Raw genomic sequence first — 27213 nt, 5'->3', positions numbered from 1 at the left:
GGGGCCCTCCCCGCTCTGTGGCCGGCTGTCGCTTCCCCCGGCCGAGGGGGCGGGTTGGGAGCGGCGGCGCTGCCTCGCACGGCGCCCGGCTGCTCTGACTGGGGCGGCGCTGCCGCCCCGCGGTAACGGGCACGGAATCGATGAGTTTACCCGTTCGCTGGCTGTGCCGCGCTGGGCGGGAGCAGCGGCCCCGCGGCCCCTTCTGTGGCACGGGCGGAGCTGCCTGGACGGACGGGCTGGCTCCTCCGCTGCCGATGGTCTCCGAGCCTCTCTCGGCCGGCCGTTGCTGCGGGGTTCCCGTCGCTCGGTCTGGGGTACCCTCACTTCAGAAAAACCGGGCAGTAACTCCAGGCGTAGCTGTTCTAGGGGATGGACAGGCTGGCAAGCTTAGGTTCCTGTCCGTCCCCACACGGTAAGGGTGTTAAACAGAATAAAGTTGTGAGCCTGTTGTTCCTTTGCTCTTAGTTTCCATCGTATTTTAGCATCGTGCTTACGTACAATCTGTTATCAGCCATAAGAATGTTTATTTTACTCATTTGTGTAGCTGATATTTTATTGCTATAGGGGTTATAAGCCAAGGAAGTGATAAGGTAGGCAGAACTCAACCAAGATCAGCAGTTGTATTGTAACTGTGTCTAGTTTAGAGATGAAGAGGAAACTCTGTAATCACAAAAGTTCAGTCTGTCCTGCTGTTGTCAGCTAGAAATAGAGGTGAATTCTATGCCTATTGCAAGGAAATACTAGAGAATGATAAATAAAGTTAAATAAAAATGAAGTAACAGCTGTCACATGCGGACTTCATTCATTCTGTTGTTGTGTTGTGAGGTCAGCCCATCAGCCTCCTCACTAATGTGAATCCCCTAAGGCGGCTCCTATTTTTCAGTTCCGGTCACTGCAGCAATGTAAAGTTCTGCTCTGCTTTTCCACGTGTTGTGGCAGACCAGATGAAAACGTTTCTTTTCACTCATCTCGTATGGCTTTTTAACTGTCAACTGCTAGTTAAATGTTTGGAATTTAAAAAAATACTAACACTGTAATTTTTTGGAGTGCTTCCTCTACCTTGGAACATAAAGGGCAGAAGCTTCCCTTCCATGTGAAAAAACACTTTCAACACTTTCCTTTAACGTCACATTATTACATCTGTAATCCTAGCCCTTATTTTCTCAGGTGTCCACATAACTCACATTCCACCTCAAGAAAATTTGAAAGACTTTTTTCCTGCTGGTTTTCTCTTACAAGTACAGGGACCGAAAGTTTGCTTCCTGCAGTATCTCTTGTCCTTACCAGCCCTTGGCATCAAGTTTGAATTTGATTCTCCCTGTGTAAAATGACGTACCATAAGCTGAATTTCTATTTGCCACGTTTCTGACTGGAAAAAAGCCACCGTGCTTTTTTAAGTGTCTGTAGACACTTTTTATCATGCTCATATTTTATTTTGCACTTTTTCCTTGCTGTGGGACTGGCGTGTCATTTTGTTCTCTTTGCTCCCCTTACACGAAGGGTGGTAGATTTTGGTTGTCACTGTTGCCTGATCTATTGTCAGGTTAATGCCTGAGTGTTCCACGTGTGCTCTGCGTGAACAAGGAGGAGACTTGAGCGTTTGTGAAAAATTACTAAATGAAACATTTGAACAATTTTTTCCGTATTGCTTCTAACGCTAATTGCCAGAAGTGTCTATCTTTTGTGATTTTGAGGCTATACATTTGCACAAATGGAATCTTAATTATTTTCTGTATTGCCCTGCCTTACAGGTTGGCTTGCGATCAGCTTTGCTAATTCATCTAGGGAGCTAACTTTGCCATCAAAAATGGAGTACAGGACTCAGCTACCACATCCTGAGTGACCGAATCCTTTAATACAAAATGGAGAAGAAGCGTAGAAAGAAATGAGCCTGTTTATAAGGCTTTAACTCAAAAAGACCATGAAATCTCTACTTATTTTGGACACAGCTTTAAGAATATCCAGTTGATCAGCACAGTGAAAGCAATGTTTACTGAAACAAAAATGAACTAGTTTATAAAGAAGAAAATTGAGATTTGAATATATGGAATCTTTGGAATGAAACCATTTTCTTCTATGACCATGAAGTTTGCAAATATCTGGTTTATTCTGGTTGTTATTTTACTCTGTGGCAAAAAACACTTCGGTACCAGACTAGGGAATTCCTCTCATGAGGCTCACATATGTCCTGGATGTTCTCGCCTTACTTTGAAAGTGGAATTCACTTCAACAGTCGTGGAGCATGGTAATAAAGAGTTAAGCAGTAAAAAAATAATACCCCTGTGAAGTTCAAGTGTATGTTACTGATTTGTGGTGTTTGTGCAATTGTAACATTCAGAAAGTTTCTGTAGAAGTATATAATCTGCTAAATTCTGTATATTGAAAAAGAGAAATGGAATTTTTTCAGAGGTTCTTGGTTTAACTAGAGACAAGATTCAAAGAATGAGACAAGGAAGAGGGGGAAATAATGAGGTTGTTAAAAGTGAAAGTGGAGTGTGAAGGCTCAGGTGACCAAGTCTGGTCACTTCTGTGTGTTTAGTAGCTGGTTTGTTTTGACCTGGCCAGTGGTGTAGTCAAGGCTCTTTTAGGAAGTATAACCACAAGTGGGCCTTGAAGGGGTGAGAAGGGCAAGAAATCTCTCTGGGTTTGTTGAAGAAAAAGTTTGGAAGTGATAAAACCATGTGGAAAAATTGCAAAGGTAATTGTGAAGGGAGTAGATGAAAGGCAAAGTGAGGCAGATATCACTGCTGAGATGCAAGGGATAGCAGTAGGGCACCGTGACCTTGCATCCACTTACTGCCTCAGGTACCCATAACGTTTCCACAGCGAAGCTGCGTGTGTGCCTGGGTGTCTGTAGCCATGTTTCTGTGCGTAATTAGCCAAGGACTTGGTGGTGAGTGTGGTGGTGTGGGTGAGGTCCGCTCACAAATCACTAATCCAGATCAAGGGACCAGCTTTGTTCTCTCTGCATGTTGTACTTGGTGTCAGTAATTTGCACTAAAACTCGCTACCGTATAGAGGTTAGATGTTTTTTAATCATATGTGTCAAGAAGCATGTTGAATCGGCATATCAAGCAGTTGTTTGTACTGCTGGATGTAACAGTAAGTCTGTTACCTCTCCCTTGCTCCCCCAGCCACATCGTTTCACTTTTCTGTAATATTTACAATTCTACCTTTCTTTCAAAGGTTTTTATCGCATTTTGCAGGTTTTCTGATGAAAAAAAAAAGCATTATCTAGTGCAGAAATAAATTACAGATTTCTAAAAGGAACAAAAAAGTGCCTCAAATTATTATTTATTCTGGATAAAGAAAAAAAAAGACATATTTTGACCTTTGCAATGTGAATGCATGAGTAAGCTGCTTAAATATCAGTTCTGATAGGTTGTGATACTCTTGTTCCAGAGTATATTGTGGCTTTTAACGGATACTTCACAGCTAAAGCTAGAAGTAAATTTATTTCAAGTGCACTAAAAAGTAGTGATATTGAGAACTGGAGGATTGTACCTCGCAACAACCCAGCCAGCGACTATCCTAGTGATTTTGAAGTTATTCAGATCAATGAGAAACAGAAAGATGGAGTCCTGACACTGGAAGATCATCCAAACATCAAGCGTGTAACACCTCAGCGGAAGGTCTTCCGATCACTCAAATATTCAGAGTGTAAGTAATTTTCTGTGGGGTTGCATGAGATCTGCTTTGGAAAAGTCTTCTCAGCCTTATTTCAGACCATCAGCTTAGCATTGTGCAAATGAGAAGTACCCTACAGTTTTTCTTTTGCCTATAAAATTATCAGGGTCTTGTCATACCTTTGCTAACGTGTGGCAACGATTCCAGCTACAACGTAGAAACATTTCTTTTTGCAGCGGTCAGTTACCAGAGACTATGGACCACAATATCCGTAGTAGATAAAACGGAAGCTTTTACTGATTTTGATCAGAGAAAATGGATACTCGTTCATCTAAAATTTTTGTTGTATAAAAAGCTAATCTTTTGTGGTTTTCCTCATACTCTATTTTCTTCATCCTTATTCTGCATAGCTGATCCCATGTTGCACTGCAATGAAACCAGATGGACTCAAAAATGGCAGTCATCTCGTCCCTTGAGAAGAGCAAGTCTTTCTTTAGGTTCTGGCTTCTGGCATGCAACAGGTCGACACTCAAGCAGGCGTTTGCTGAGAGCTATCCCGCGCCAAGTTGCTCAGACCCTGCAGGCAGACGTCCTTTGGCAGATGGGTTACACAGGTATGCTTTTGTCTGTTGGCTTAGAACAATTACCTTTTTTCATAAAAACAAGTGAAGTGTAAGGAAAGGCTAATTGGGTCCTATGTGTTAATCTCTCATTGGGTGCCAGTTCTGGAAAGATTGAGAAATACTTTGCTTTGAGATTCACTGTATACTTACAGAGTACTCTTCTGTGTATGTTTGTGTACTTAAGAGAAATTGCTCATTTTTATGATCTATGGTTGAATTTCTGAATTGGAATATGTTTTCTTTAAGATCTATAACTTACTGAGCTTCTAAATTGCATGCTACATTAAACATAAAAGTTTTCTTTGACTTGATAGAATAGATTTGCTATGAAGCTGAATCGGAAAAATCAATGCTTTTTTATTGTAGGTGCTGGTGTAAGAGTAGCCGTGTTTGACACTGGTCTGAGTGAGAAACATCCACATTTCAAAAATGTAAAGGAGAGAACAAACTGGACTAACGAGAGAACCTTGGATGATGGTGAGTTACTGTGCACAATTGTCCAACTGTTTCTGACACAGGCATGCTCTGTTTTCCATTGTAAAACTGCCATTGCTACTGTGGTGCTAACATCTGTTGAAACTGCGTGTCTTGAGATTGCAAGCTTAATTTTGCAGTGTCTCAAGCACCTTGTACTCATACCGAATTCAACGAAGAGTATTAAGGTTCCAGGAGGGTATTGCATAAGTCTCCTTTGAAACATATGTGGTGTTTCATCATAGCATTTGAAAAATGTCAGGGCAAGAAGACATTGTGCAGGCATAAATACATTGTCAGAGTAGGTGTACGTGAGAGCAAACCCCACAAAGCTGTTTCTTTCCTATTCCTTTTGATGTTTTCTGCTGTTTCACAGTGCGTATGTATTTCCATACTTATGAGGGGAGACCCTTTTCCTTCTTTACTGTGCAGTCCTAAACTAATTGGACTTTTGGTACCTTCATGTAAAGTTTTTTCTAATCTATATAGTTTTCATCAACAAACACTGTGCTGGCTCATGCCTATCAACATTTCAAAGAACTTTTTATTTTCTGTGGTATGTTTGCGTTCCTTTTTCATATGTTGACCCTAACTTGCCCTGACTGTATGGTTTCACAGATTATTAACTTCATACAGTCTGGGTCAGTGAATCAGTTGGCAATTTAATTCCTTTAGAGTTCAAGGTATATCTGTATCTTGCTCAGTCTTGTGTACCTCCATAGTTTTATCCTGTGCGGTATTTCTTTGCATTGCAGTACCTGCTTTTTGTAGCACTTTCTATTCCGTGCCCTGATGGTTGCTAAACAGGCGGATTTGGAGCACAGAAATATAATGCACTAAGTCCCATAAAACAAAGGCTAAATTATTTTTTGAGGGGAGGAGAAAAAGTGTTTTCTTGTCTTATTTTTCATCCTTAACAAAATATGATTATTGCAGAGTCAGGATAAGAATTTCTTAGGAAATTTATGTAAAAATACATTGACCTTGTGACATGCATTTTCCAAAATAATCTTTTTCTCTCATGATTGCTTTGTGTGGCTCTTGATTTCTTTGGTAGCGATCAGGAGTGGATAGACTGGAGACTGTATCTCTCAGAATTTCATCAGCTAGTTGTCTGGCTGGACAGTGCTGGAAATTCTGGCCTGACTAAACCTGGTAGCAAATTACAATGCAAGAAGACTAGGACTGAACCTAGTATTTGCAGGTTGTTGTAAAGTCTGTTAGATTGACATCGTATTTGGTATAGGTGGTGCTTAACAGTACAAATCCTTGACAATGAAATGGTTTGTCTCCTAACATCTTATTTTGTTTCCTTCTCCCTGTGATAGGTTTAGGCCATGGGACTTTTGTAGCAGGTGTGATAGCCAGCATGAGAGAATGCCAGGGATTTGCTCCAAATGCAGAACTGCACATTTTTAGAGTGTTCACCAATAACCAGGTAGCTATTTTATATGTGTTTCAATTTCTGCCTTTCCAGATTAATGCTCTATTAATCCTTTTTTTGGGAATATTACAAGTACTTGTAAATGTTGACGTATTTTCTTTGATAAGTGAGAAGAATACATCTTTCTATTTAAGAGACTTAACTACAAGATGTCTTACTGTTTCCAAATCTGGTATATTTTTCAGAAATAATGTGTGGAAGTCTGATCTGTATGGTGTTGGAGCAATCACTCAAATGTACTGAGCACTAGAAATACTAGGAGACTTTTGTGCTTTATTTTGGTGTTGTTTCTCCTCTCTATCTAAAGTCTGTATTGTAATGGAATCACTGGATTTTCCAGTGATAGTTTTTTTCGCCCTTCTTTCTTACATAGGTCTCATATACATCTTGGTTTCTGGATGCCTTTAATTATGCAATTTTAAAGAAGATAGATGTATTGAATCTAAGTATTGGTGGGCCAGACTTCATGGATCATCCATTTGTTGACAAGGTTAGTAGGAGGAAATAAAGCGGTCATGGTGTTTATATCCCTCGCACGAATGCTGGACTTGCAGAGCTTCTTGTTTGCCACACCTACTGGCAGTTTTTGTTCAGTGTCTCTGTGCATGAGAGAAATTTTCTACAGTGTACAGGCTTATAGGAATATATTTAAGGAATGGATTTAAAAAAACCAAACAAACACAACCCACATATTCAGAGAGCTATGGAAGCATGCCCTTTTACAAAATGCTGTATGTACTGCTAGGAAGTGTGACTCCCACGCAGGCAGCTAAGTGGGCCCTTAATAGAAGAATCTTAACTGAAATCCACCCTTGCTTTTTTTTTTTTTTTTAAACTCTGCATGGTTAATTTATTTCATGGTAAAAATATGTATCACTTGAATTTAGCAGCAGATTGTTTAAGAACAAATAGTTAAAAAGTACAGGTAGCTGATTCAGCTATGTGATAAGAGATTTGTTTCAGGATAAGATGGAGTTAGGTTTCTGTCTTTGTAAATGTCATGGTTCCCTGAATTGTTGATCTGGCCTTCAAAAGTACTAAGTGAATTAATTTGTGTTTTAAAAAAGGATATCATCTTTCTTTGTAAAGGGTAATTAAGGGATTTGAGGCATAGAAATTCTTCCATATTTTTTTATGACAACCCACATTGAAATTTAGTTTGACAGTGACTTCACTACTCTCCCCAGAGTATTACTGGAGGGGATTCAGAATAACTTGACTTTGGCATCTGGAGTGCTTTGTTGTGGGCAGGAGTTTTTCCTTTGGTGTAACCTAAATATGTATTGTCAGCAGTGTTGCTGTCGAGGCTGAGTTGTTGGTCACATAATCTTAAGAAAGTTTGGAGCTTAATGCTGAATATACCAGTGAGATGTATTTTATAACTGTCAGTAGGAAAGAGGGGTTGGACTAATCATTCTCTTACGTCTGGCACCGTGGAGTGTATGTTTGTTAGAAAAGTCTCTTTTTTGTGGCAGAGCCGTATTGTAAACATTATTTTTTTTGTAGGTATGGGAACTGACAGCTAACAATGTCATCATGGTCTCTGCTATTGGCAATGACGGCCCTTTGTATGGGTAAGTTTCAATGACCGCTTCAAAGAAAAGCAAATATCTTGTTGTTATGTGGTTTTGAAAGTAGTTGTGCTTGGTCAGGAAGTTTTTCCTCCTTTTTGCTGTAATCTGTTTATAGAAAGTGACTTAAGTTAAACTCCCTCTTTCCACGATCTTTATCACTTGCTGTAGTAGTACAGCAATTTGTGAAGTAACTTAGCTAAATATTTTTCATCGAAACAGTGGAAAGTCAGTAAAAGAAGAGTGGCAGTACTTCCAGTTGACATTTCTCTATTAGTGTGAGCAGACATCTTTGGGCACTGATCTTGGGCTTAAGGAATATAGAAGGGTTCAAGCCAGAATGAATTGTGATCTGTTTCTAAAATAGATGCCTAAAAATAGATTTTGTTTTGTCTTTGAGTTGGTAATTACTGAGTTAGTTACTGAGTTACTAACTGCATGAAAAGTTTCTCTCAGTGGTAAGTATAACTGTATCGGGGAGGACCAAAATTTGTTTCTGTGGAGGTTAAAAAGAGTGTCTAATAAAAATCTGATGGCAGCATGTCCGTTATCAAGCTAAACTTACGACTGTGTCTTGTTTTTTGGTTTTTTTTGGTCTTCCTATCTCCCAACTTGTTCTAGGACTCTGAATAACCCAGCTGACCAGATGGATGTGATTGGAGTAGGTGGCATTGACTTTGAGGATAATATAGCTCGCTTTTCGTCTAGGGGAATGACCACTTGGGTAAGATATTTTTGACTATGGCCAGCCACATCTGCAGCCAAAATAAGGAGCCTTTTTTGAAGGGGTAATCCCATGCAGATGGTACATGTTGGAGTAACCAGTGATAAAAGTTTTCATCAAAGATCAGAATGATTAGAGACTGTAAGTCTTTAAGCAAGAAGCTTAATGTTCTTTGCAGGGTTTCTCATCACTAGTCTTGACCACTATTGACATTCTTGATGTAATTGTACAATGTTCGGTACCTTTTGATTTATGGTGAGGACTTGCCTGTGTGCCTGCAAAAATGAAGGACTACTCTTGTCTTTCCTTTAGTTTAAAAACCCTAGGATTTCCAGATGCTACATGTAACATTGCACTTACTTGCCTATTGAACTGAGGTGACAGGTACTGCACACATAATTTCAGATGAGATTGCATTGTGATCATGATTAAGGGAACTGTTTGCTCTGCATCTCATTCATTAGCCAGGTAGCAGTGTGGTTATTATTTTGTCAGCAGTTTCATGTTTAGCATAGATACTAGAGTAATGGCACTAAAGTTAACATTGAGACAAGGAGAACTTGTCATAAACAGCTTGAATCCTTCTTTAGGTGTTACTTGCTATTCCATGATGCTGAATGTCAGCTAGTTTAGTTGATAATTTTACTGCAGTCAGTTTAAATGCCCAAATGAAGCAACCAGTGTTCGTTGTGTATCAGGGCAATAATCCATCTGTTTGCTTTCACAGGAGCTGCCTGGAGGTTATGGTAGAGTGAAGCCTGATATTGTTACTTATGGGTCTGGAGTGAGAGGTTCTGGTATGAAAGGTGGATGCCGCTCGCTCTCTGGGACAAGTGTAGCATCTCCTGTGGTGGCAGGTGCTGTTACTTTGTTAGTGAGGTAAGTCTTAAATAAGAATCTCTAAAAAGGTATTGACACAGGAAAGTTGCAAAAGGCCCGATAAAGGAACCCACCAAATAAAACTAAATTGTGTTAAGATGTAGAAAAAATGAATACGGAGGATAAAATCATGGTTCTTCTGCCTGAGACACAACCTTGTCTGACTAGCTCTAAGTTTCCTGGGAAAAACTTGAGAACTGTTTTGAATAATAGTTATTAGGGGGAGAACTGGGGAGAACCAGGGAGAACAGTACTATGAAGTAATTTTGTCACATTTTTTAATTATTTTGAATTGCTGAGCTCCTGTCAGTTGTGTTGTAGAAGAGCAGCTGCTCAAAGTAGGCACCTGTAGCAGATAATTATCTATTTACTTGTAAATTTTATAGGATTTAGGGTTTTATGGCTGTTACCCGGTTGCGTAAGTCATCTGTTGCGTGCTGAAGAACTTGAAGGTGGGAGTTGCAAGTGTGTACTTTGTCATTGCTACTACATAAGGATGAGACAAGTCTTCATTTGAGAAACACTTACACCAAAAATTCAAGGCATCATCATATTTCCTCCATAAAATGGTGTGTTTTTCTTTGAACAACAAAGCTATTCTTCCATCTCCTGCCCCCCCAAAGAGTCATGTTGTGAAAGATCCCGGGAAGTTTCCAATTACAGAGGCTTTGATTTTCAGAGTATTTTATTTAGCATATAAAGATACTGCCCTGATAGTAATGACTACTGGCCATGGAGCACATTGTAAGGAGAAAAGTTCATGTAATATTAGTTTTTAAGAGAAATGCGTCAGAAACTCTTCTGCAGCTGTTCCAGTGAGAAATCAAGTAATAATAGACAAATATGGACTGAAGATATCACTCACAGCAAACTAATTTTTGATTGCAGTGTCTTTAAATCAAATGACTGTTAGGGCAGAATGGCAAATAAATGTCATTTATTGTTTCCTATTTCAGCACAGTTCAGAAGCGTGAAATGGTGAATCCAGCAAGTATGAAGCAGGCGCTTATTGCATCAGCACGTAGACTTCCTGGAGTCAATATGTTTGAACAAGGACATGGCAAGTTGGATCTTCTGAGAGCTTATCAGATCCTCAACAGCTATAAACCACAGGCCAGGTTAATTTTAATCCTTAATTAATCAACAATACACTGTAATTTGCTGTATTTCTTTTAAGGGAGCAGGTAATGCATGTGTAACTCAGTTGAGCAATCTGTGCTTATGCAACAAAGAGAACTTGCACAGATCTTACGCAATCCTGAAGCATGAATTTTGACAAGAGAATGGATGAAAAGTCAAAGTATTTTCTGCCTAAGTTATAGCAGTGTAGGGGATGAAGTGTCTGAGAGCTAAATTTACTTTCTCTTCTAGCCTCAGATGTTATGAACAATGTAACCTAGAACACAACAGAAAAGTACTTAAAATTTAACTTTAGAGAATAAGAACATTCTCACTGCTGAAAAGTTTCTTTTTTTAAAGTGAAAATCCTTTCACAAAACTTAAAATTTAAAAAAAGGAGGGGGAGGGCAGAAGACTTTGAGGCAGATTTTGGAAGTGGGGTGAGAGCTTGATGGAGTAACTATGACTGGCATATTCTATCTGTAATTTTTTCATAGTTATGTGTAGTGGCATGTTCTTCTCTTTATTGATTTATTTCTCTTTTTTTTTAATTTTACTTCCTCCATCCTGCTGCAGTTTGAGTCCAAGCTATATTGACTTGACGGAATGTCCCTACATGTGGCCCTATTGTTCTCAGCCCATATATTATGGAGGGATGCCAACCATTGTTAATGTTACTATCCTTAATGGTATGGGAGTCACTGGGAGAATTGTAGACAAGGTAAGACTTAACATTGTTCCAAGTCCTAGAACAAATCGGATTTCTTACTGCTGAGAGCAAGAGATGCAAAGTGTTTGATTTTAAAGGACGCACCCAGATTAGTAAGGTTTGTCAACGTGAGCTGTCTGCAAGTTTTCAAGCAATGCATTGGTTTCACGGGTGCGTAGTGTTTTATCTTTGTAAAACCAGTTTGGATTGATGGGTACTTAGAGATTTCTTTGTATTCTCTGGTAGCATTTAAAATCTTCTGGATAAACTTTCCTCATCTTTCTTTTTTTTTTGTCCCTTTTTTTTTTTTTTTTTTTTGGTCTGGAGCACAAGTAATCTCAATAAAGAGTCCTGACATTGTAAATCATGTCTCTTCCATGTGTCAAAATGACCCAAATGTATTGACTTACCAAAGTCTGCTGCAAAACCTGTTCTTTTACACCAAAGATATTGAACATGTTGGTTGACTAGGGAGGTTTTAATTTTTAATTTTTTTTTAATTAAGCTTTAAGTAAATTTAAACGTAGGGCAGATTTGAGAATTGATACAAGTTAAGTAAGGCACCTATCCCAAAACTCTAGCCAATGTAAATGAGTTTAATTTCAGCATTTTAGCGTGAATCCTGAGGTCTGTTTTAGATTTAAGCTTACATTAAAAGGGCATTGAAGCTCTTAACCAACATCATTAGCTTCTGGTAATACTCAGCCACAGCTGGCTGATGTCATTTGCCTGCATCTGTTACAGCAATAGCTCTCTTGGTTACCGAAAGGAAATTTTGTGTTCTTCCCAATAAATTTTTGCACAGGACCCCAAAACATTAAAACAGGTGCACTTAGGCAGCATATTATTCAGATAGCTTCTTAAGGGAGTCCTGCCTTTGCAAAGCCAGTAGTCCAGATCGTTAAGGCTGTCACGATTAGGTTGATTCACTGACGTACCACCAACCTTTTGGGTTTTGTAGATGTTTTTAAAGTTGACATAATCTTCAGAAAAGCTAGGATTTGTTATTTCTTTGTGCAGAGGAGGAGGGCCATGTGTGCAAAACTTGGTGACTGCAAATACTGTTTGTATTCTTCATTTCACAGCCAGACTGGCAACCCTATCTCCCCCAAAATGGGGATAATATCGAAGTGGCTTTCTCCTATTCCCCTGTGTTGTGGCCTTGGTCTGGATACTTAGCAATTTCCATCTCTGTAGCAAAGAAAGCAGCATCTTGGGAAGGCATTGCTCAAGGCCATGTTATGATCACAGTATCATCCCCTGCAGAAAATGAAGTAAGTTCTGTGCATTTTGGTTTTTCTGTGTTAATAATTATTAAAACTGCTTTCTTTTTAAGGGGTCCTGTCATTTAAAGCATAAGTTAGATTGGGGTCAGGAAATGGAAGAGTACAAATAATTATAGTTGAGAGCAGGATTAACCTGCAAATTGGATTTGCTTTAGAATCAGAAAACCTCTCTCTGAGACCAGCTTCATAATTTCATTTGTTTATTGTGAATTCTAAGTGATCTGTTTTGAAAAAGAGATTACTTAAGCATGGTTCTAGAAGAAATATATTTAGTTGTTCCTGAGAAGTTTTTAAAGTTTTGAACAATTGAAACAGATCGCAGTTGTAACATATTTTTAAAGTATTTTACATTCTGAGCATAAATACAAACTTTTGAGTGCAGAAAAAATACAACGGTCATTTAAGGCAAAAGTCATCTTTTTGTCTCCAGAGCTGGTACTGGTGACCACAGGTAGATTTGATACCTTCATTTTTTTGGCCTTTTACAATCCACAGTTAAATAATGAATGAATGTTCCTGTGGGGAAAAAGGATTTCACTGTAGTTTGTTCTGTCCTTCAGTCTAAGAATGGTGCAGAGCAGACTTCAACGGTGAAGCTTCCAATAAAAGTGAAGATTATTCCTACTCCACCTCGTAGTAAGCGAGTCCTTTGGGATCAATATCATAATCTCCGTTATCCACCAGGATACTTCCCCAGGGATAATTTGAGGATGAAGAATGATCCGTTAGATTGGTATTTATCTCAGGTTCTATTAAATCAGTATTTCTTGATTGTGTGTTAATGATTCAGGATAATGTTATTGAATGCTAGAGAGCTCTGGTCTTTTTCAGTGTGGCATGGGATTATCTTTTCTAAGAAATCTATGAAAAGCACTTGGACTCTGCATACTTTTGGTGCAGGATTTTTTTTGTGCTCTATGATTTTATTCACATGAAATGAAACAGTTTTAAAACGCACATTTAAGACACTGAGATTTTTGTTTGGCTTTCAAAGTGTAGCATTTTTCTTTCTGCCCCAGTTTCTCCCAGGAAGTGGCGGGGGGGGAAGGGGGTGCTTTAATAGCCGCTTCAGCATTCCTTTATCAAAAAAAAACCCATGAGAAATTTGAAAGACTGAATCCTAAAGAAGGTGGTCCTTGTCTATTGAGGGAGCCTGTCTTTGAAGCAGGGCGAGGCTCAGCTGACCTGTTGGCTTTCATGGATGGAGAGGGAAGCATCCAAAGGAAGAATTGCACAACAGTGTCTAAGTGAGGATTATTTGGGTCAGCAACCAAGACGTAGGCTTATGGAAAGCTACTTTGAGCATGCGGATATGGCAAATGGACAGGAACTCTCTGCCGAGTTTCAGCAATAATTTACAGATGGTCCTGTGTGTAGTTACAACTGCTCTTACTGGCTCTTTTGCAAAGAGGAAGTCTGGTGAAGAGCATGTGGTTTTAATGCAGCAGTGTTTCTCTGTGGTGTGATGCAAATATGTAGAATTGTGCTTTATAAGGAAGATGCTCCATCTCTGGCATTGACTGTATAACTCTTGTCTGTAGCACTCAGAACAGGTCTCATTTGTGATGAATTTTGCAAAGAGGAGATGGTGCTTGGAAAACTACACGTTATCATTTTAAAAAAAAAAAGGACCTTTTAGAAAGGCAACTAGGAAGTAATCTATAATTAGAGGATTGAAATCAGATTTCTGCATGCCAGATTTTAATGTCTTCAGTACTTTTCTCTTTTCCCCAGGAACGGTGACCATATCCACACAAACTTCAGGGACATGTACCAGCACCTAAGGAGCATGGGGTACTTTGTTGAGGTTCTTGGTTCCCCATTTACATGTTTTGATGCAAGTCAGTATGGTAAGCATGAGTTAATTGCCTTGTTCTCCATAATGTTAACTTTTTCCCAAAATGGCCTGGTTTTTGGAAGACCAAAATGTTGTGGGGACGCAAATTAAAATTCTCATGGTAGTAGAAAAATATTCTAACAGTGGGTGTATTTATTATTTAGATGCTGATATTTAGTTGTGTAAAGTGTCACTGCAAAAGGTTACTTGGGAGTCTAGTGGAATTAGTGCAATTTTCTATCCTTATCATGAAAACGTGAGAGGGAAAGCCCACTCTGAGTGGGTTAAAAGCCCCTCTGTATTCAGTCCCACGAAGCAGAACTGTATTTCCCGAAAGATTTTGGCACAGTTGAAATGAAGCATGACGTGAATAGCGAACTAAAATCAAGTGTGTCCATTCTGAGGGTTTTTTGTCTCAGCAGTGGCATTTTAAAACACTGATCTTTCTAGATAGGTAAAAGAGTGGGGAAAGTATTCCATCCAACCATATGCAACAGCGAAGCAGTATGAGGCTTGTTCCTTCTGTGTTCATCAGGAAGGAGATTCGATAGATTTACCAGGCAGGGAACAAACCAAGCTGTTCGTGCTCTTTTCTGCTCCAGTATGCCCCTGTATGTAACCATGATACGCTCTAACAAGACCCTCTTCTCTTTTGGGCCACTCTTCGGTGGACTGTAAAGTGAGGGTACATTCTCCTGACAATTTTCTAGTTCTGGAAATGTCATCAGTAGTAATCTTTTGTTTATCTTGATTCTTCAGGAAATAGTGCACCATTGCTTTTTTAGTTCAGTGGATGTGCAACAGGATACAGAAATGGTAGCCCTTCAAAAAGTGACAAAATAATTTCTCTTCTGAGACTGCTGGTAGGGAGCAGCGTTAGGGGACTTCTCTCTCCTCTGGTTCACCATCATTTTGTTGGAGAAATGGGTGGAAAAACAGAACCATTTTTCTCCTAGGCAATATCCCACAGAAATAGTCGATGTTTACTGTATGTTGCACTAAGTGGAGAAGAGGATCGTGTACACTTGATTTTTCATCTCTTTTGGTAGTCCTCCTGTGGTTACTCCCAACAGCTTTCAGGTGTTCCCTGTGCAGCTACCATGCTGGTGATGGTATAAGCCCAGTCTTACATTGTACCTCATTTCATGAGCAGTTGTTTGGGCCTCCAGAATTTCCTCAATGGGAAGACATGAGGGGTGGAAAATGCAGCAATCTGTGGTCCATCTACCACTTTTCCCTAGTTTGTATTGTCTGCAGACTTGGTGAGGGTGCACTCTGTCCCACCGTCCAAGTCATTAACATGATTTCTACACGATCTTTATCAGGAGGATTTCCAAACACAGACTGCCCAGAATTGGAGATATGGCCTGGTTGCGAGGGACTGTGAGATATGGGGCCAGCATCTGTAGTTGTTATTTAGGAGCAATCTAAAAGCATAAACATCTTTTCAGCAAATAGAAATATATTTTTATGGTTGTGTTTTTCAGTGATGCGGAGAAGGTTGTGCTCGCTTGTTCACAGGAGTGGCAAAGGGTTATATGAAAGTGGCAATGGCACTTTAGTCAGGTTCCTAAAAGTAGTTTTCAAGGTCTGAATCAAACCAAGTTTCAGAGTAATTGGCGTTGTCTACCTGGCTGCAAATCTGCAGTAGTGAGTGGAGTACCTTTTAAAATTGGAGCAGTGAAAAACCTTCTTACTAGGGTGCATCTGCATTAGCACTTTAGTTTGGATTAGCAGTGAATCTCCTGATTGTCCTCTTTGGCCACAGTTTGTCTCAGTTTATGGAGCATTTGGGTGAGACCAAACTGCAAAATATACAGCTGACATATGCGGGCATTCGGTTCATGAGACCATACAAGCACGAGTTGTAACTAACACCCTTAAAAAGCATACTATGCTGCAAACTACTTTTTGGATGCATTTGTAAACTGATTGTCTTACATTTCCCTTCCTTAAATGTGACTTCTTTAGGTGAGCTGCCAGAGCAGGGCACATGGACCAGATACTGTACAAAACGTGCACTTGTGTTGATTTTTGCATGAGTTGTGCAAATAGCAATAATGTTACAGCGAACAGCCTGGTGAACTCTTGGTTTTGCTTTTACACGCAGGGACCTTACTGATGGTGGACAGTGAGGAAGAGTATTTTCCTGAAGAGATCACCAAGCTGAGGAGGGATGTTGACAATGGACTTTCACTTATAGTGTTTAGCGACTGGTACAACACATCCGTGATGAGAAAAGTCAAGTTTTACGACGAAAACACAAGGTGACAGTTCTTTGGGAAATATAATGCCATAGAATTGATGTTTTATGCATATATTACCCTAAAAAATCCCAAATGTGATAAACTGTACTTCAGCGCTTGCATGCTGCCTCTAAGAAGGGACTACCTAGAGAGCAAAATTGGCATTAAGCTGCAGCTTAAGGAGAGTAGCTACCTATTTTATCGTAATTGCAAAGGCGCCCTTGGTAATGTAATCTTCTTTTAAAGCCCAGAAAAACATTTACAATGAGAAGAAGTAAGAAATTGGAGACTGACAAAGAAAAACGTGTATTTTCATTTTTAGGGAGCAGAATATAAAGAAAATGTGGGTTGCAAACAGAATTGCCAGGTTGTGCACCCATTATTGAAATCATTCTAGTGTATTGTATAAAGAGAAAATACGCTAATATCACAAATGGTGATAAAGACCCTCTTAATTACTGTAGTTGTGTCCTGGTTCTGGCGAGGATAGAGTTAATGTCCTCGCCAGGACCAGGACAAGTTGTCAGCCTGTTTTGTGTTACTGTTAAGCTAGAAAGATCTGTTCTGCAGTTTGTGAGCAAGTAACATTTTACTTCATTAAAAAAAATGAGAAACAAATGACATGACCATCATTTTTGCCTCATCTTAGCCAAACAAAGAGCATAAGACTGAATTTCTTCCTAGCAAATTGAAGTTTTCCATGGAACTGGAATGCACTGAGAACTTTTCGTTAGTATTACTTAACTGTTGCTCGAAAGTGTGGGCCTCAGAGACAACTGCTCACTTCCCTCTGGAGTTAAATAAGTCTTTGAGATGTAGTTCCTTATTTGAGTGACTTTGAAAAAGTCTAGGTGTTGGAAGACACCTGATTTTTCATTATACACACTCTAGGAGTATATTCTGTATACTAATGAACTGTATTATGCTGTATTTTTTATAGGCAGTGGTGGATGCCTGATACTGGAGGTGCTAATATACCAGCTCTGAACGATCTGCTTTCTGTCTGGAATATGGCCTTTAGCGACGGGCTGTACGAAGGCGATTTTACCATGGCAAATCATGAAAGTGAGTACCTGAGTCCATTGCCTACACAAGCTACAGTGTGTTGTTTGGAAAATAGTTTTCTGTGAGAATGAAATTGAGTGAAAGTCAAGGGAGCCACTCAAAATGAATGAAAAGTGTCTCGTAAGCATTCTTAAATGATGACTTCCTTGGTAGACTGTATCTGAAAAAATTTCAGACCAGGTAATGAATGTCCTCAGTTTAGGATTGCATTCCAGGTGTCGATGCTTTGAAGAGTCTTTTTGGGGTGTGTCTCTATTTGTCTGGACAAATTAATTAATATTAATTGCCAAGCTGAAGCCTTTGATTTACTTGTGCTTTTGATTTTGCAATTAAGTGGAAATGTGAAGTTTTGGAGGAATAAAATCAATGGGGACTTTTTCCTTGCAATAAGCCAATTTAGACATGCATCACTACATCCTGAGATGCTTTGTAAATTCCTGTTCTTGTTGTCTTTTGCATTGTTCCCCCTGAAACAGCCCGGAATGAATATGTTTAACTGGTTTCAAGTTCAGATTTTGTGGTTAGGCCACAGGTCTGTGACCTTACTGTTTTCAGACTTTCTAGGTCTAGGCAGTCCTTCTTTTTATCTGACCAAGTCACTTGATGTTTTCATGCTTTGTTTCCAAATCTGTCTTCTGACTAGTTCACTCAGAAAGCATATGTGAAAAGAGAAGGCACCAACGCTGAGGTCTCTCTATGCTCACCAGTGTTGATTGAAGGAGAGAGGTTCCCTCTAGTATAATTAATGACTGTTAGTGTGAAATACTGTGTTTCTAATGGCATTTGATTAAGCTTTTCACTTCAACAAAGATAACATCTGTCTTCTAAATGGAAAGATTTGAAAGCTGTGCTTAGAAATACCTTCTCTGAATACACATATTGGTCAAAATAAGCAAGTTCAGAGCAATATTCCTGGATATGTTTTCTTCTGTGCTTGTTTTAACAGCTCACTGAGATGGGAAGGGAGTGTCATTTTTAGTCTTTAAACTGCAATTTTGTGATGTCTTTCAGTGAATTATGCATCAGGATGCAGTATTGCAAAGTTTCCAGAAGATGGCATTGTCATTGCACAGACTTTTAAGGATCAAGGTATTCACTTCCTTGTCTTTTTTCTGTGTTTTAAGTAGAACTTTGGAGTCGGTGCATGGACACAGGTACAAAGTCTAAAGGTGTAAAAACAATTGAATCAACAGGGTAGGTATTTTTCCATTTTGCTTAGAAGATGTAGTTGGATGCCTAACAGGCAGCTGCAATATGACACTCTATGCAATATTTATATAGTACAGCAATATCTAAGTGTATATATATGCAGTCTTTTATTGTGTTTGCTGTATGTAAACACATCTGCATGTACAGAGAGAGAGTCAGTTTGACAAGTAGCCTGTTGGACCTGCTTTCTCTGTTGAATCCTTTTCATTGCAATCATGAAGCAAAAGAGCTCTGTGTCTAAAGTAAAGGACACTAAATACTGAGTTTGATGTTTGTCTTACTTTGTTTTTTGAAATGAGTGTTAGAGGCAGGAAACCTTTAACCTAAAACCAGCTTTCTACAGACTTCATTTTAGTTCCTTCATGAACTGGGGTGTTTTCCCTCCTGCTGCTTGTGAAAGCTTTCAGTTCACAGGAAACAAAATGATCGCATGGATTTGTAAGCTACAAATGGCAGGTTTATAGCCAGGTGTCCTCTGGGTTTTGCTGCATGTACCCATTCATACTGGGAAGGTTCCTGTGCTTGCTTTTTTCATCTTCTCTGTCAGTTAGGTCAGTTATAATTGTAAATGTCTTGCAAGCATGTCTTTTAGGTTGCCAGTTTATTCCTCGAATACTTGCAGTGCTTTTGGAGGCAGGTTTTTAAATGATACTCCTTCAAAAATTGCTCTTTACAATATTGGTACAAGTGTTTCTGAAAAGGCTGAGGAAGCAGACCTCTGAATGTGACAGGGCTGGATGTAATGAAAAGTGGCTCTGCCTGCCAGTTCAAAGAACGGCTGGGATGAGGAGCGAGTAGAATTTGCCAAAGGTTAAAGTGGAGGGGGAAGGTGGGAAAACTCCCCTAAGTTTCTTTTTTTGGTGGGGGGGAGGTTGTGGATTTTTTCTTAGGTGTACTTACTAAACAATACTTCTCTTTGCTCCTGAATTGAAGGCTGAACAGACAAAGCGCAAGGGTAACTAGTAACTGCAGATTTGCGGAGAGATGCAGCCCAGCAGTCTTTAAAATGGGCTTCCCCTGAACGACTGCTTTAAATGAGTTAAATCAAAGCCTTTGTCTTGCAGCTGCTGCTTACAGAGAGACAGATGTTGCATTTCATGGAATGTCTTTATTCTCTTTGCTTAGTTCCATAGTCAGTTTTCTTGTGGGAATAGATAGGCATGGCAGCAAAGTAAGTTGGGGAAGAGCAGTGTGCATTGTGATGGCTGATTTTAAGTTACTGTTTCCTGTAGAATTCTGCAGAAGGACTAAACATATAGTGATTTGTAAGGCAGATCATTCTGATTTTGAATCTGTTGAAAATATTAGCATTTTTTGTTTGAGAATGTTGAAGATAATCTGGGTTGTGAGGTCTTTTTCTGCTTCTCCACCAAAGAAAGAAAAACATTGATATCAACAGGAAACTTCACAATCAGAGACATGGAGCAGTTCACTTTTATCATAACATCATGGGGTTTTTGAAAATACTTTGCATAAACGTGACATGAATTGTGGCATAGCTGCATTTGTAAGTTTGCAATGTGGTCTGTATTGATTTACAGGTAAATTGAAGTTGATGCTTCGCAGGCTATGAAATTTATTTGTGCTTTGCTTTAGGTCTTGAAGTTTTAAAACAGGAGACTGCTGTAATTGAAAATGTCCCGATTTTGGGACTTTACCAAGCTCCTTCTGAAGGCGGTGGCAGAATTGTTTTGTACGGTGACTCTAATTGCTTGGATGACAGCCATCGACAGAAAGGTGTGTATGCTTTGACATGCAGGAAAAGTTATTAGCGTAAGCTGCCAGCTGTCCTATGGGGTTCTTACAGTTCCCCTCAGAAGTAGCTGTTTTCTAGGGAATCTCTAAATATTCCTAACTGGGGATTAATCTCAGTTCTGCAGAGCTCTACTGAAAACGCTGTAAGGTGCAGTTACAACAAAAGAGCACCCCACATTAAGTAGCCCTCTGATAGACAGGAGCATTCCGTCCCCCGACTTGCCTGTTTTCCCATTCCACAAGCTTTGGGGGCTGTTTTTGGGGTGGGTTTTTTTGCAGGGCGGTAGTGGGAGTGTTGGTTGGTGGGGTTTTTTGCTTCTTTGGGGTGTTTTTGTTTCCAGAAAGCACTAGCGGTTACACGTGCTTGATTTGACGTTGTGAAGAGGCCGTGAGGGGATCCCTTCACTTTTTCCCCAGTTGCAATTTCAGAGTGTTTATGTAGTGCAACGGATTTTATCTTTTGAGTTTGCTCATCAGCGTGCCTTGTTCCCTTTGCAGTGATTCCTGTGAGGGTTTATCGTAATGTTCAACATTTCAGTTGTGCATTACTATTTTCGTGTTACTCTACTTTGACACAAACCAGCTGGTGTAAATATGTCCGGAAGTAGGAATTTCTGTTCGGGTTTGCAAAGCGCTTGTTTGCAACTCTAGGTAGCAAGTGTGAGCGGTGTGTGTGTGGTTTCTGTGACTCCCAGAGAAGCTGTTCTCTCTGCCTACACACTGTGGTTGGTCCTTATAAAACCTTTTTCTAGCACTCTATCTGATCTGACTTATAAAATTTTTAAGAGATTGATTGGATTTCTCCTGACATGTAAAGCGCAGGCTGGTAGATCTGTGCTCGAGAGGCTGAAGATAATTCAGGATGTGAGTATTTTTCTGCATTTTCACTGAATGCGATGTTCAGCCTGAATTTTCCTTTTTGGATGAAAAGTATATTTATAATTTTTTTAAGCTTTTGTCACCAACATTTTAAAATATTTGGTTATTTAATCCATCTCTTAACTAATTTATTTATTAAAGGAACTTACTGCCTAAGGGAGCTCTTCATCTTTAGCTCATTTCTCTCTTTCCCAAACTTTTTCTTTAAAAGTTCTCTGGTTTCTCCTTATCTGTCTTTGGGTGGCTTCCAGTGAGTTGCCGTAACACTAATATATCGGTGCCTTATGTGCCTGCTGCAGGTCATTGAAAACACATAGCATAAGAGAAGATACATAGCTTGCAGTGATAGAAAACGATGCTTTGTGACTTCCCTAATGCTGTTAAATTCAGTGTGAAGCAGGAAAAAGTGGAAAGCTCTAAAGAAATCCTTCAAAATTAGCTTTTAAGTTGTGAACCAGGAGCTGTGTCTCCTGCAGAGACATCAGTGGCTTTAACTGAGGTGAATTCCTAACATTTGTGAATATAAATCCTTAAAATCTGATTGACCTCTTTAAAAATCAAAGGTGAGGGTTTAAGGGACACCAGGATTATGAAGATTAATTCCCATTCCCAGCCAACTGTTCTTGGAGGGGGAGAAGTTCTGAGAAAACCAGTTTGCTGTGTGGTGGAAATAGCTGATAAGACATTGTCCCGCTGTCACAAATGGAAGCTTTAGAGAATTGTGATGTGGACTCTTTGTTCCTTAGGGGTAGCTCTGGATTAAGGCAGTAGTAATTTAGGAGACAATCAAAGTGGGGGTTCATGTGCTGTTGAAGTGCAAAGGCAAAGCACCATCAAATATATTGTGGCATTGGTTCCCAGCCTGGTCAATACCACAGCTGCTGTAGGTAGCTGGGATTTAGCTAAAACCTTTCCCCTTCCTTTGTGTATTTTTTTTAAGCTTAGGAAAGCAAATGAGTCGTAACTTTCCACTGAAAACACTACCTTGTTCTTAATTTTCTTTGCAATGTATTTATTTTGTCCTTTCAAAAAATAGTTGGTTCTTTGTTTCCCTCTTAGAAATGATAGCAGAGTCTCTGAGCTTCCTGTGTTTCCACACTGAAAAACCTCGTAGTTTTTGCAGGGACTTGGACAGCCTTGCCCAACATCCTTTCATTCCCATATTTGAGATGTGTTGTTTTATGTCCTGCTCATAAAAGAACCTGATTTGGTACACAAGAGAAGAAGATAATTTTAAGACAGAACGGATTATTTTTGTGTTTGTGTATTGGGGAGGAGGGATTGAAAGTTGCATCTTTCTGAAATTGGAGAAATCTCTTCAAATGGAGAAAAACAAGAGCCAGAAAAACTGATTGTACTTCTAAATGTTGTTATATCCTTCTTAACAGACAGATAAGCTATTTGAAATGTGCCATAACACATATTTTGTTTTGGGGCTATGAAATCCACAGATTGCTTTTGGCTCCTGGATTCCCTCCTGCAGTACACTTCTTATGGAGTGACGCCACCAAGTCTCAGCCATTCTGAAAACAGACAGCGACCACCGTCGGGAGCTGGCTACTCTCTCCCCGAGCGGATGGAAGGTGAGAGCCTTAATTACCAAACAGAGCCCGCAACTGAGGGAGTGTCAGGGTGAAATTTAGGAAGACCCAGGCTCTGTTTAGTCAGAGCCAAATGTCAATAACTCTTATCCTACCAGTCTTTTGGTAACCCAGTCTGTCTCTGCTGTGAGTTGCAGGTAACCATTTGCATCGATACTCAAAGGTGCTCGAGGCTCACTTGGGAGACCCTAAACCCCGGTCCCTTCCTGCTTGTCCTCACCTCTCCTGGGCCAAACCACAGCCTTTGAATGAAACTGCCCCCAGGTTAGTATACGTCTGTCTCATAGTTATACAATAAGTCTCCTTTTTGAGTTCAGCTGAAAAATTACTTATTCCATCTGCTTTTCAAAGGGACAGCTGGAATGGCTTTCGTAGAGAAATATGAGATTGCAAAGAGGAATTAGTGATTAATGCCTCTTCAGTGAATAATTATGACTTACCTTATAGCTACAGTATGAAACTGGAGGATTTTAAAAATAGCTTCACAAGTCAGTTCATTGTTGTGATTGAGTGATCCCAACCTCGAGTGAAATTTGCTTAAATTGCTTAAATTCATTGTCACTGCCTGCCTTTGAAATAGTTTTCTGAAGCAGCTTCTTGAACAGCTCACCTAGCTCTGCCTTCTGGTGTGCTGTTTGTCAGTCACTCGGAGGCAAATGTGTCAGTATGTATATGCATCATACTTGTCTGCTGAGCTGCTAATGGTAACTTGTGATAGTCTGTGTGCAAGAAGAAGAGTTGTTAGTAAATAATTGCCAATCTAAGTGTGTCCCTGTGGCATCTGAATTTAACTTTGGAGGCCTGCAAGGTGCAGAACCTAAAGAATGGATCGGACTGTCATTTGAGTCCAACCTAGGGAGGAATTTGTAGGTTTCAACTGTCACTTGCAATACTGAAGTAAGAAAGTCACCTCTGTCTTGAAATTTCTTCTAGCAACCTTTGGAAACATCAAAAGTTACTGTCAATTGACCTTGATAAAGTGGCTCTGCCCAGTTTTCGACAGAACCGACCCCAAGTGAGACCATTGTCCCCTGGAGAAAGCGGAGCATGGGACATTCCTGGAGGTAAATACTGAAAAGTGTCAAAGTTACTGTTTTGCTTTGCTTTTTGTATAAGCTTTGGAAAAAAACAAACCACCAAACAAACATGGCACAGCCAGAAGAGAGACCATGTTTATTTTCAGTTGTGAAAAACGTGCAAATAATAGTATGGCTGTGTTGTAAAAGGCTGACTGATGAAGCCGGAGAGAAATATTTTTGCATATGAATAGTTTATTCAGAAGAAAGCGTGTGTGGCATACCAGCAGGAAGATTTTTGGGTAGTCAAGGTTTGTTTTGGTGCTATTCAGACCAGGGTGTCAGCAGCAGTCTCCGTCCTTGGGAGCTGTGGCTAGATACCTCCTGCTAATTAAATTTCTGTGTGTGAAGCGTTTCACTTACGGTGAAGCATTTGCATCTCTCTTCTAACGCAGAACAGAAGATTGTTGTTGCAGGGGAAATCTGGGTTTATATTCACGTGCCCAAATAGGACAAGGTGGAAATGCTGGTGCTTTTCTGTAACGTTAGCATCCTGTTTTATTTTCACTAATCGGTCTGCAGTTGTTAATCTTCCTGTCTGAAATGTAAGCTGATTAATAGCTGTTTCGTCTTTGAACAAGAATTACCGTCAGATCGTTTTGGTAGATAGCGTTAACGTTGCAAAGGCATCGTAGCTCATGTGGTCATTAGTCGCTTCCAGACCTCTTTGCCTTTGCAGGTATAATGCCTGGCCGGTACAACCAGGATGTAGGACAGACTATTCCAGTCTTTGCTTTTCTTGGTGCCATGGTGGTTCTGGCGTTCTTTGTGGTGCAGATCAACAAAGCGAAGAGCAGGCCAAAGAGACGGAAACCGCGAGTGAAACGACCGCAGCTTATGCAACAGGTTCATCCACCAAAGACGCCTTCTGTTTGAAAGCTTCGCTTGCCAAAGATAACCTCCTTTTACCGGTTGCTTTCCTGGGGGATCGATCGGTCCCAGTGAAGGTGCAGCGAATGTGGGCACTGATCGTACTGGTGATTTGCACCTGACATCATCTCATAGTCTTTGGTTTCTGGAGAGAAGAAAAAAAAAAAAGGACCTCAGTTGATCGTCTGTACATAAAACTGCAGCTTTAAGCAGCCAAAGCCACCAAAGACTTGAATACAGTTTAAATGGCTGCTTAGTCACTACATATCCCAAGAGGGGGAAAATGGACCTTTTTTTTAAGCTGACCAAACTAAAATTTATTTGTTTAGAGGCTATTTTCTATATTTATTGTTGGGGAGGGCGGGGGGAAAAGTCACTTTAAGGACCTTTGCTAAGGAAAAACAAGTGCATTTTTTTGGACGGAATGCAATTTTCTAGAACGGTATTACGCTGAAGAGTATAACATACACCATTAAAGGAGGGAGGGGGGCAGAGAGACCAGTGCAAATCGGTGAGGCATACTCCTGCAGTTTATTTTTATAAAGCCAACTACCATGATGTTTTGTAATTTTTGGTCATGATTTCACCATTGTTGGTGAAGCAGATTTTCAATAAATATGTTATCTATATGAAGCTAAGACAATGTGCTAGATGGATCTTCTTTCCGCTGCCAGTCAGAAAGAACAAGTAGTTGAGTAGAGAAAATTTTCAGATTTCCATATCTTTATCTTTCCCAGCAGCATCCCAACCCGCAGACTTTCCTCTGGAGCAGTCGTACAAACGATGCTCACCCTGAGTGCGAGCACAGAATGCTGAAAACCTTCAAAACTGCAGAAGAAGTTAACAAAGAGAGAGCTCCTGAAGGGCAGCTAAGTGATGAGCTGTGTAAGGCACTGTTGTGCGGATGCTACCTAACAGCATGGTGTGGTGTGTCACAAAGCCAAAACCCCATCTCCTTTGGTTTGTCCTGCCTGAAAGCCTACGACTTGTTACAGGCTTAAATAAGGACGCAGGTACAAGTTGCCCCTGACCGTGTAGTGTCTATTAATGTCACCATTACTGAAATAGCTTCTCTCTTTTCTAGCGAAGCTGCGAGGTTTTCCCTGACAGCTGCGTTTTATCATTGCTCCGAATAAGAGTACCTTTTCCCAGAGGAGCAGGGAGCTGGTGGCTGGCTGTGTGGGTGAACAGCAGCAGTGCCAGGGCAGGGACTGTACGGGTGAACAGTCCTGGGTGAGCTCTGGGCAGCTCACTGGCTCCCACACAGCCCTCGGCACGGCCGGAGAGGGGAAGGTGCCAGGGACAGCCCCGCTGGGCGCTCCAGCTGCACCTGCCCTCTTCGGGGCTTATGAGCATGGATGGCAGCGGTGGGCCTGGGGAAGGGCACTGCCAGGGGCAAACCGTCCACAGTGTGCATGGGGTTTCGCAGTGCGAGTGTGCTGCAGAAAGGATCGGGAAAACCTGTTTGCCTTTACCAGGAGAGTGGTTGGCTTTCCCCCAGCCTGCCTCTTCCCTTCTGAAGATGAGGATGCACTGGAAGAGGCAGCGTCCTGTTGTGGTACCAGGGAAGGGACCGAGCTTTAGCCTGGGAGCCATTAGCGGAAGCTCGTTGGGGCTGAGGTTGGGCTGCTTGTGCCACCCCCACGGGGCTGGGACCGAGGTGCCCATTGCTCCTCCCTCTCCAAACACCCATGCCAACGGGGAGGGAATTTTGTACATCTCACCCATGGCATCAGTGTAGGACCAACCAGCAACAGCTCTACAAGTACTGGTTGCGAAAGAGCTGTCGCTGAGGGTGTAAAATCCTAAGGGCCAGAAGTGATTCATTGCAGGTAGCAAAGCATAATTGTAGTCACTGTTTTCATTTGTCCAAAACAAGGACTGTCCATTTGCACCTTTGTACCTTTGTCTTCAGATGAAGGTAGCGGTGTGGAATACATATCAGCAGTCCTTCTTCCATCAAAAAGAGGGCGGGAGGGCACCTGCCGAGGTGACGCAGCAGCAGGTGAAGCTGCCAACCCACGGGGGACCCTCGGGTTACGGCTCACAGCCTGGGGGCTGGAGCACGCAGATAAATGGGAGAAAAGGGGAAAAAACATGAGGGAGGGAGCCCAGAGGGAAAAAATATGAGGGAGCGGGTCAGCTCCTGCAGAGAAACCACCCAGGGCTGCTGCACCAGCATGGGAGGGTGGGCTCTGTCCCTTTGATTTGAGGGGCTC

The 27213-nt window shown here is 40.7% G+C and overlaps 1 protein-coding gene across 1 annotated transcript; it reads left to right on the top strand.

Annotated features, from left to right (window-relative positions):
• Positions 1-1751: 1751 nt before the first annotated feature.
• On the top strand, positions 1752-25627 carry MBTPS1 (membrane bound transcription factor peptidase, site 1). Its single transcript, XM_010310416.2, has 22 exons — positions 1752-2245; positions 3403-3660; positions 4038-4241; positions 4617-4727; positions 6053-6162; positions 6542-6658; positions 7675-7742; positions 8361-8463; positions 9191-9342; positions 10299-10460; positions 11038-11182; positions 12256-12444; positions 13017-13189; positions 14191-14306; positions 16404-16560; positions 17480-17604; positions 18616-18693; positions 20410-20550; positions 22899-23030; positions 23186-23312; positions 23982-24112; positions 24804-25627. The coding sequence occupies exons 1-22, from the start codon at positions 2059-2061 to the stop codon at positions 24998-25000; spliced, it is 3183 nt and encodes a 1060-aa protein (XP_010308718.2). The 5' UTR covers positions 1752-2058; the 3' UTR covers positions 25001-25627.
• The last annotated feature ends 1586 nt before the right edge of the window (positions 25628-27213 follow it).

This window comes from Balearica regulorum, chromosome 13, assembly GCF_011004875.1.
Source record: "Balearica regulorum gibbericeps isolate bBalReg1 chromosome 13, bBalReg1.pri, whole genome shotgun sequence".
In the NCBI taxonomy this organism is placed as follows: domain Eukaryota; kingdom Metazoa; phylum Chordata; class Aves; order Gruiformes; family Gruidae; genus Balearica; species Balearica regulorum.
This window is presented reverse-complemented; position numbering and strand designations above follow the sequence as displayed.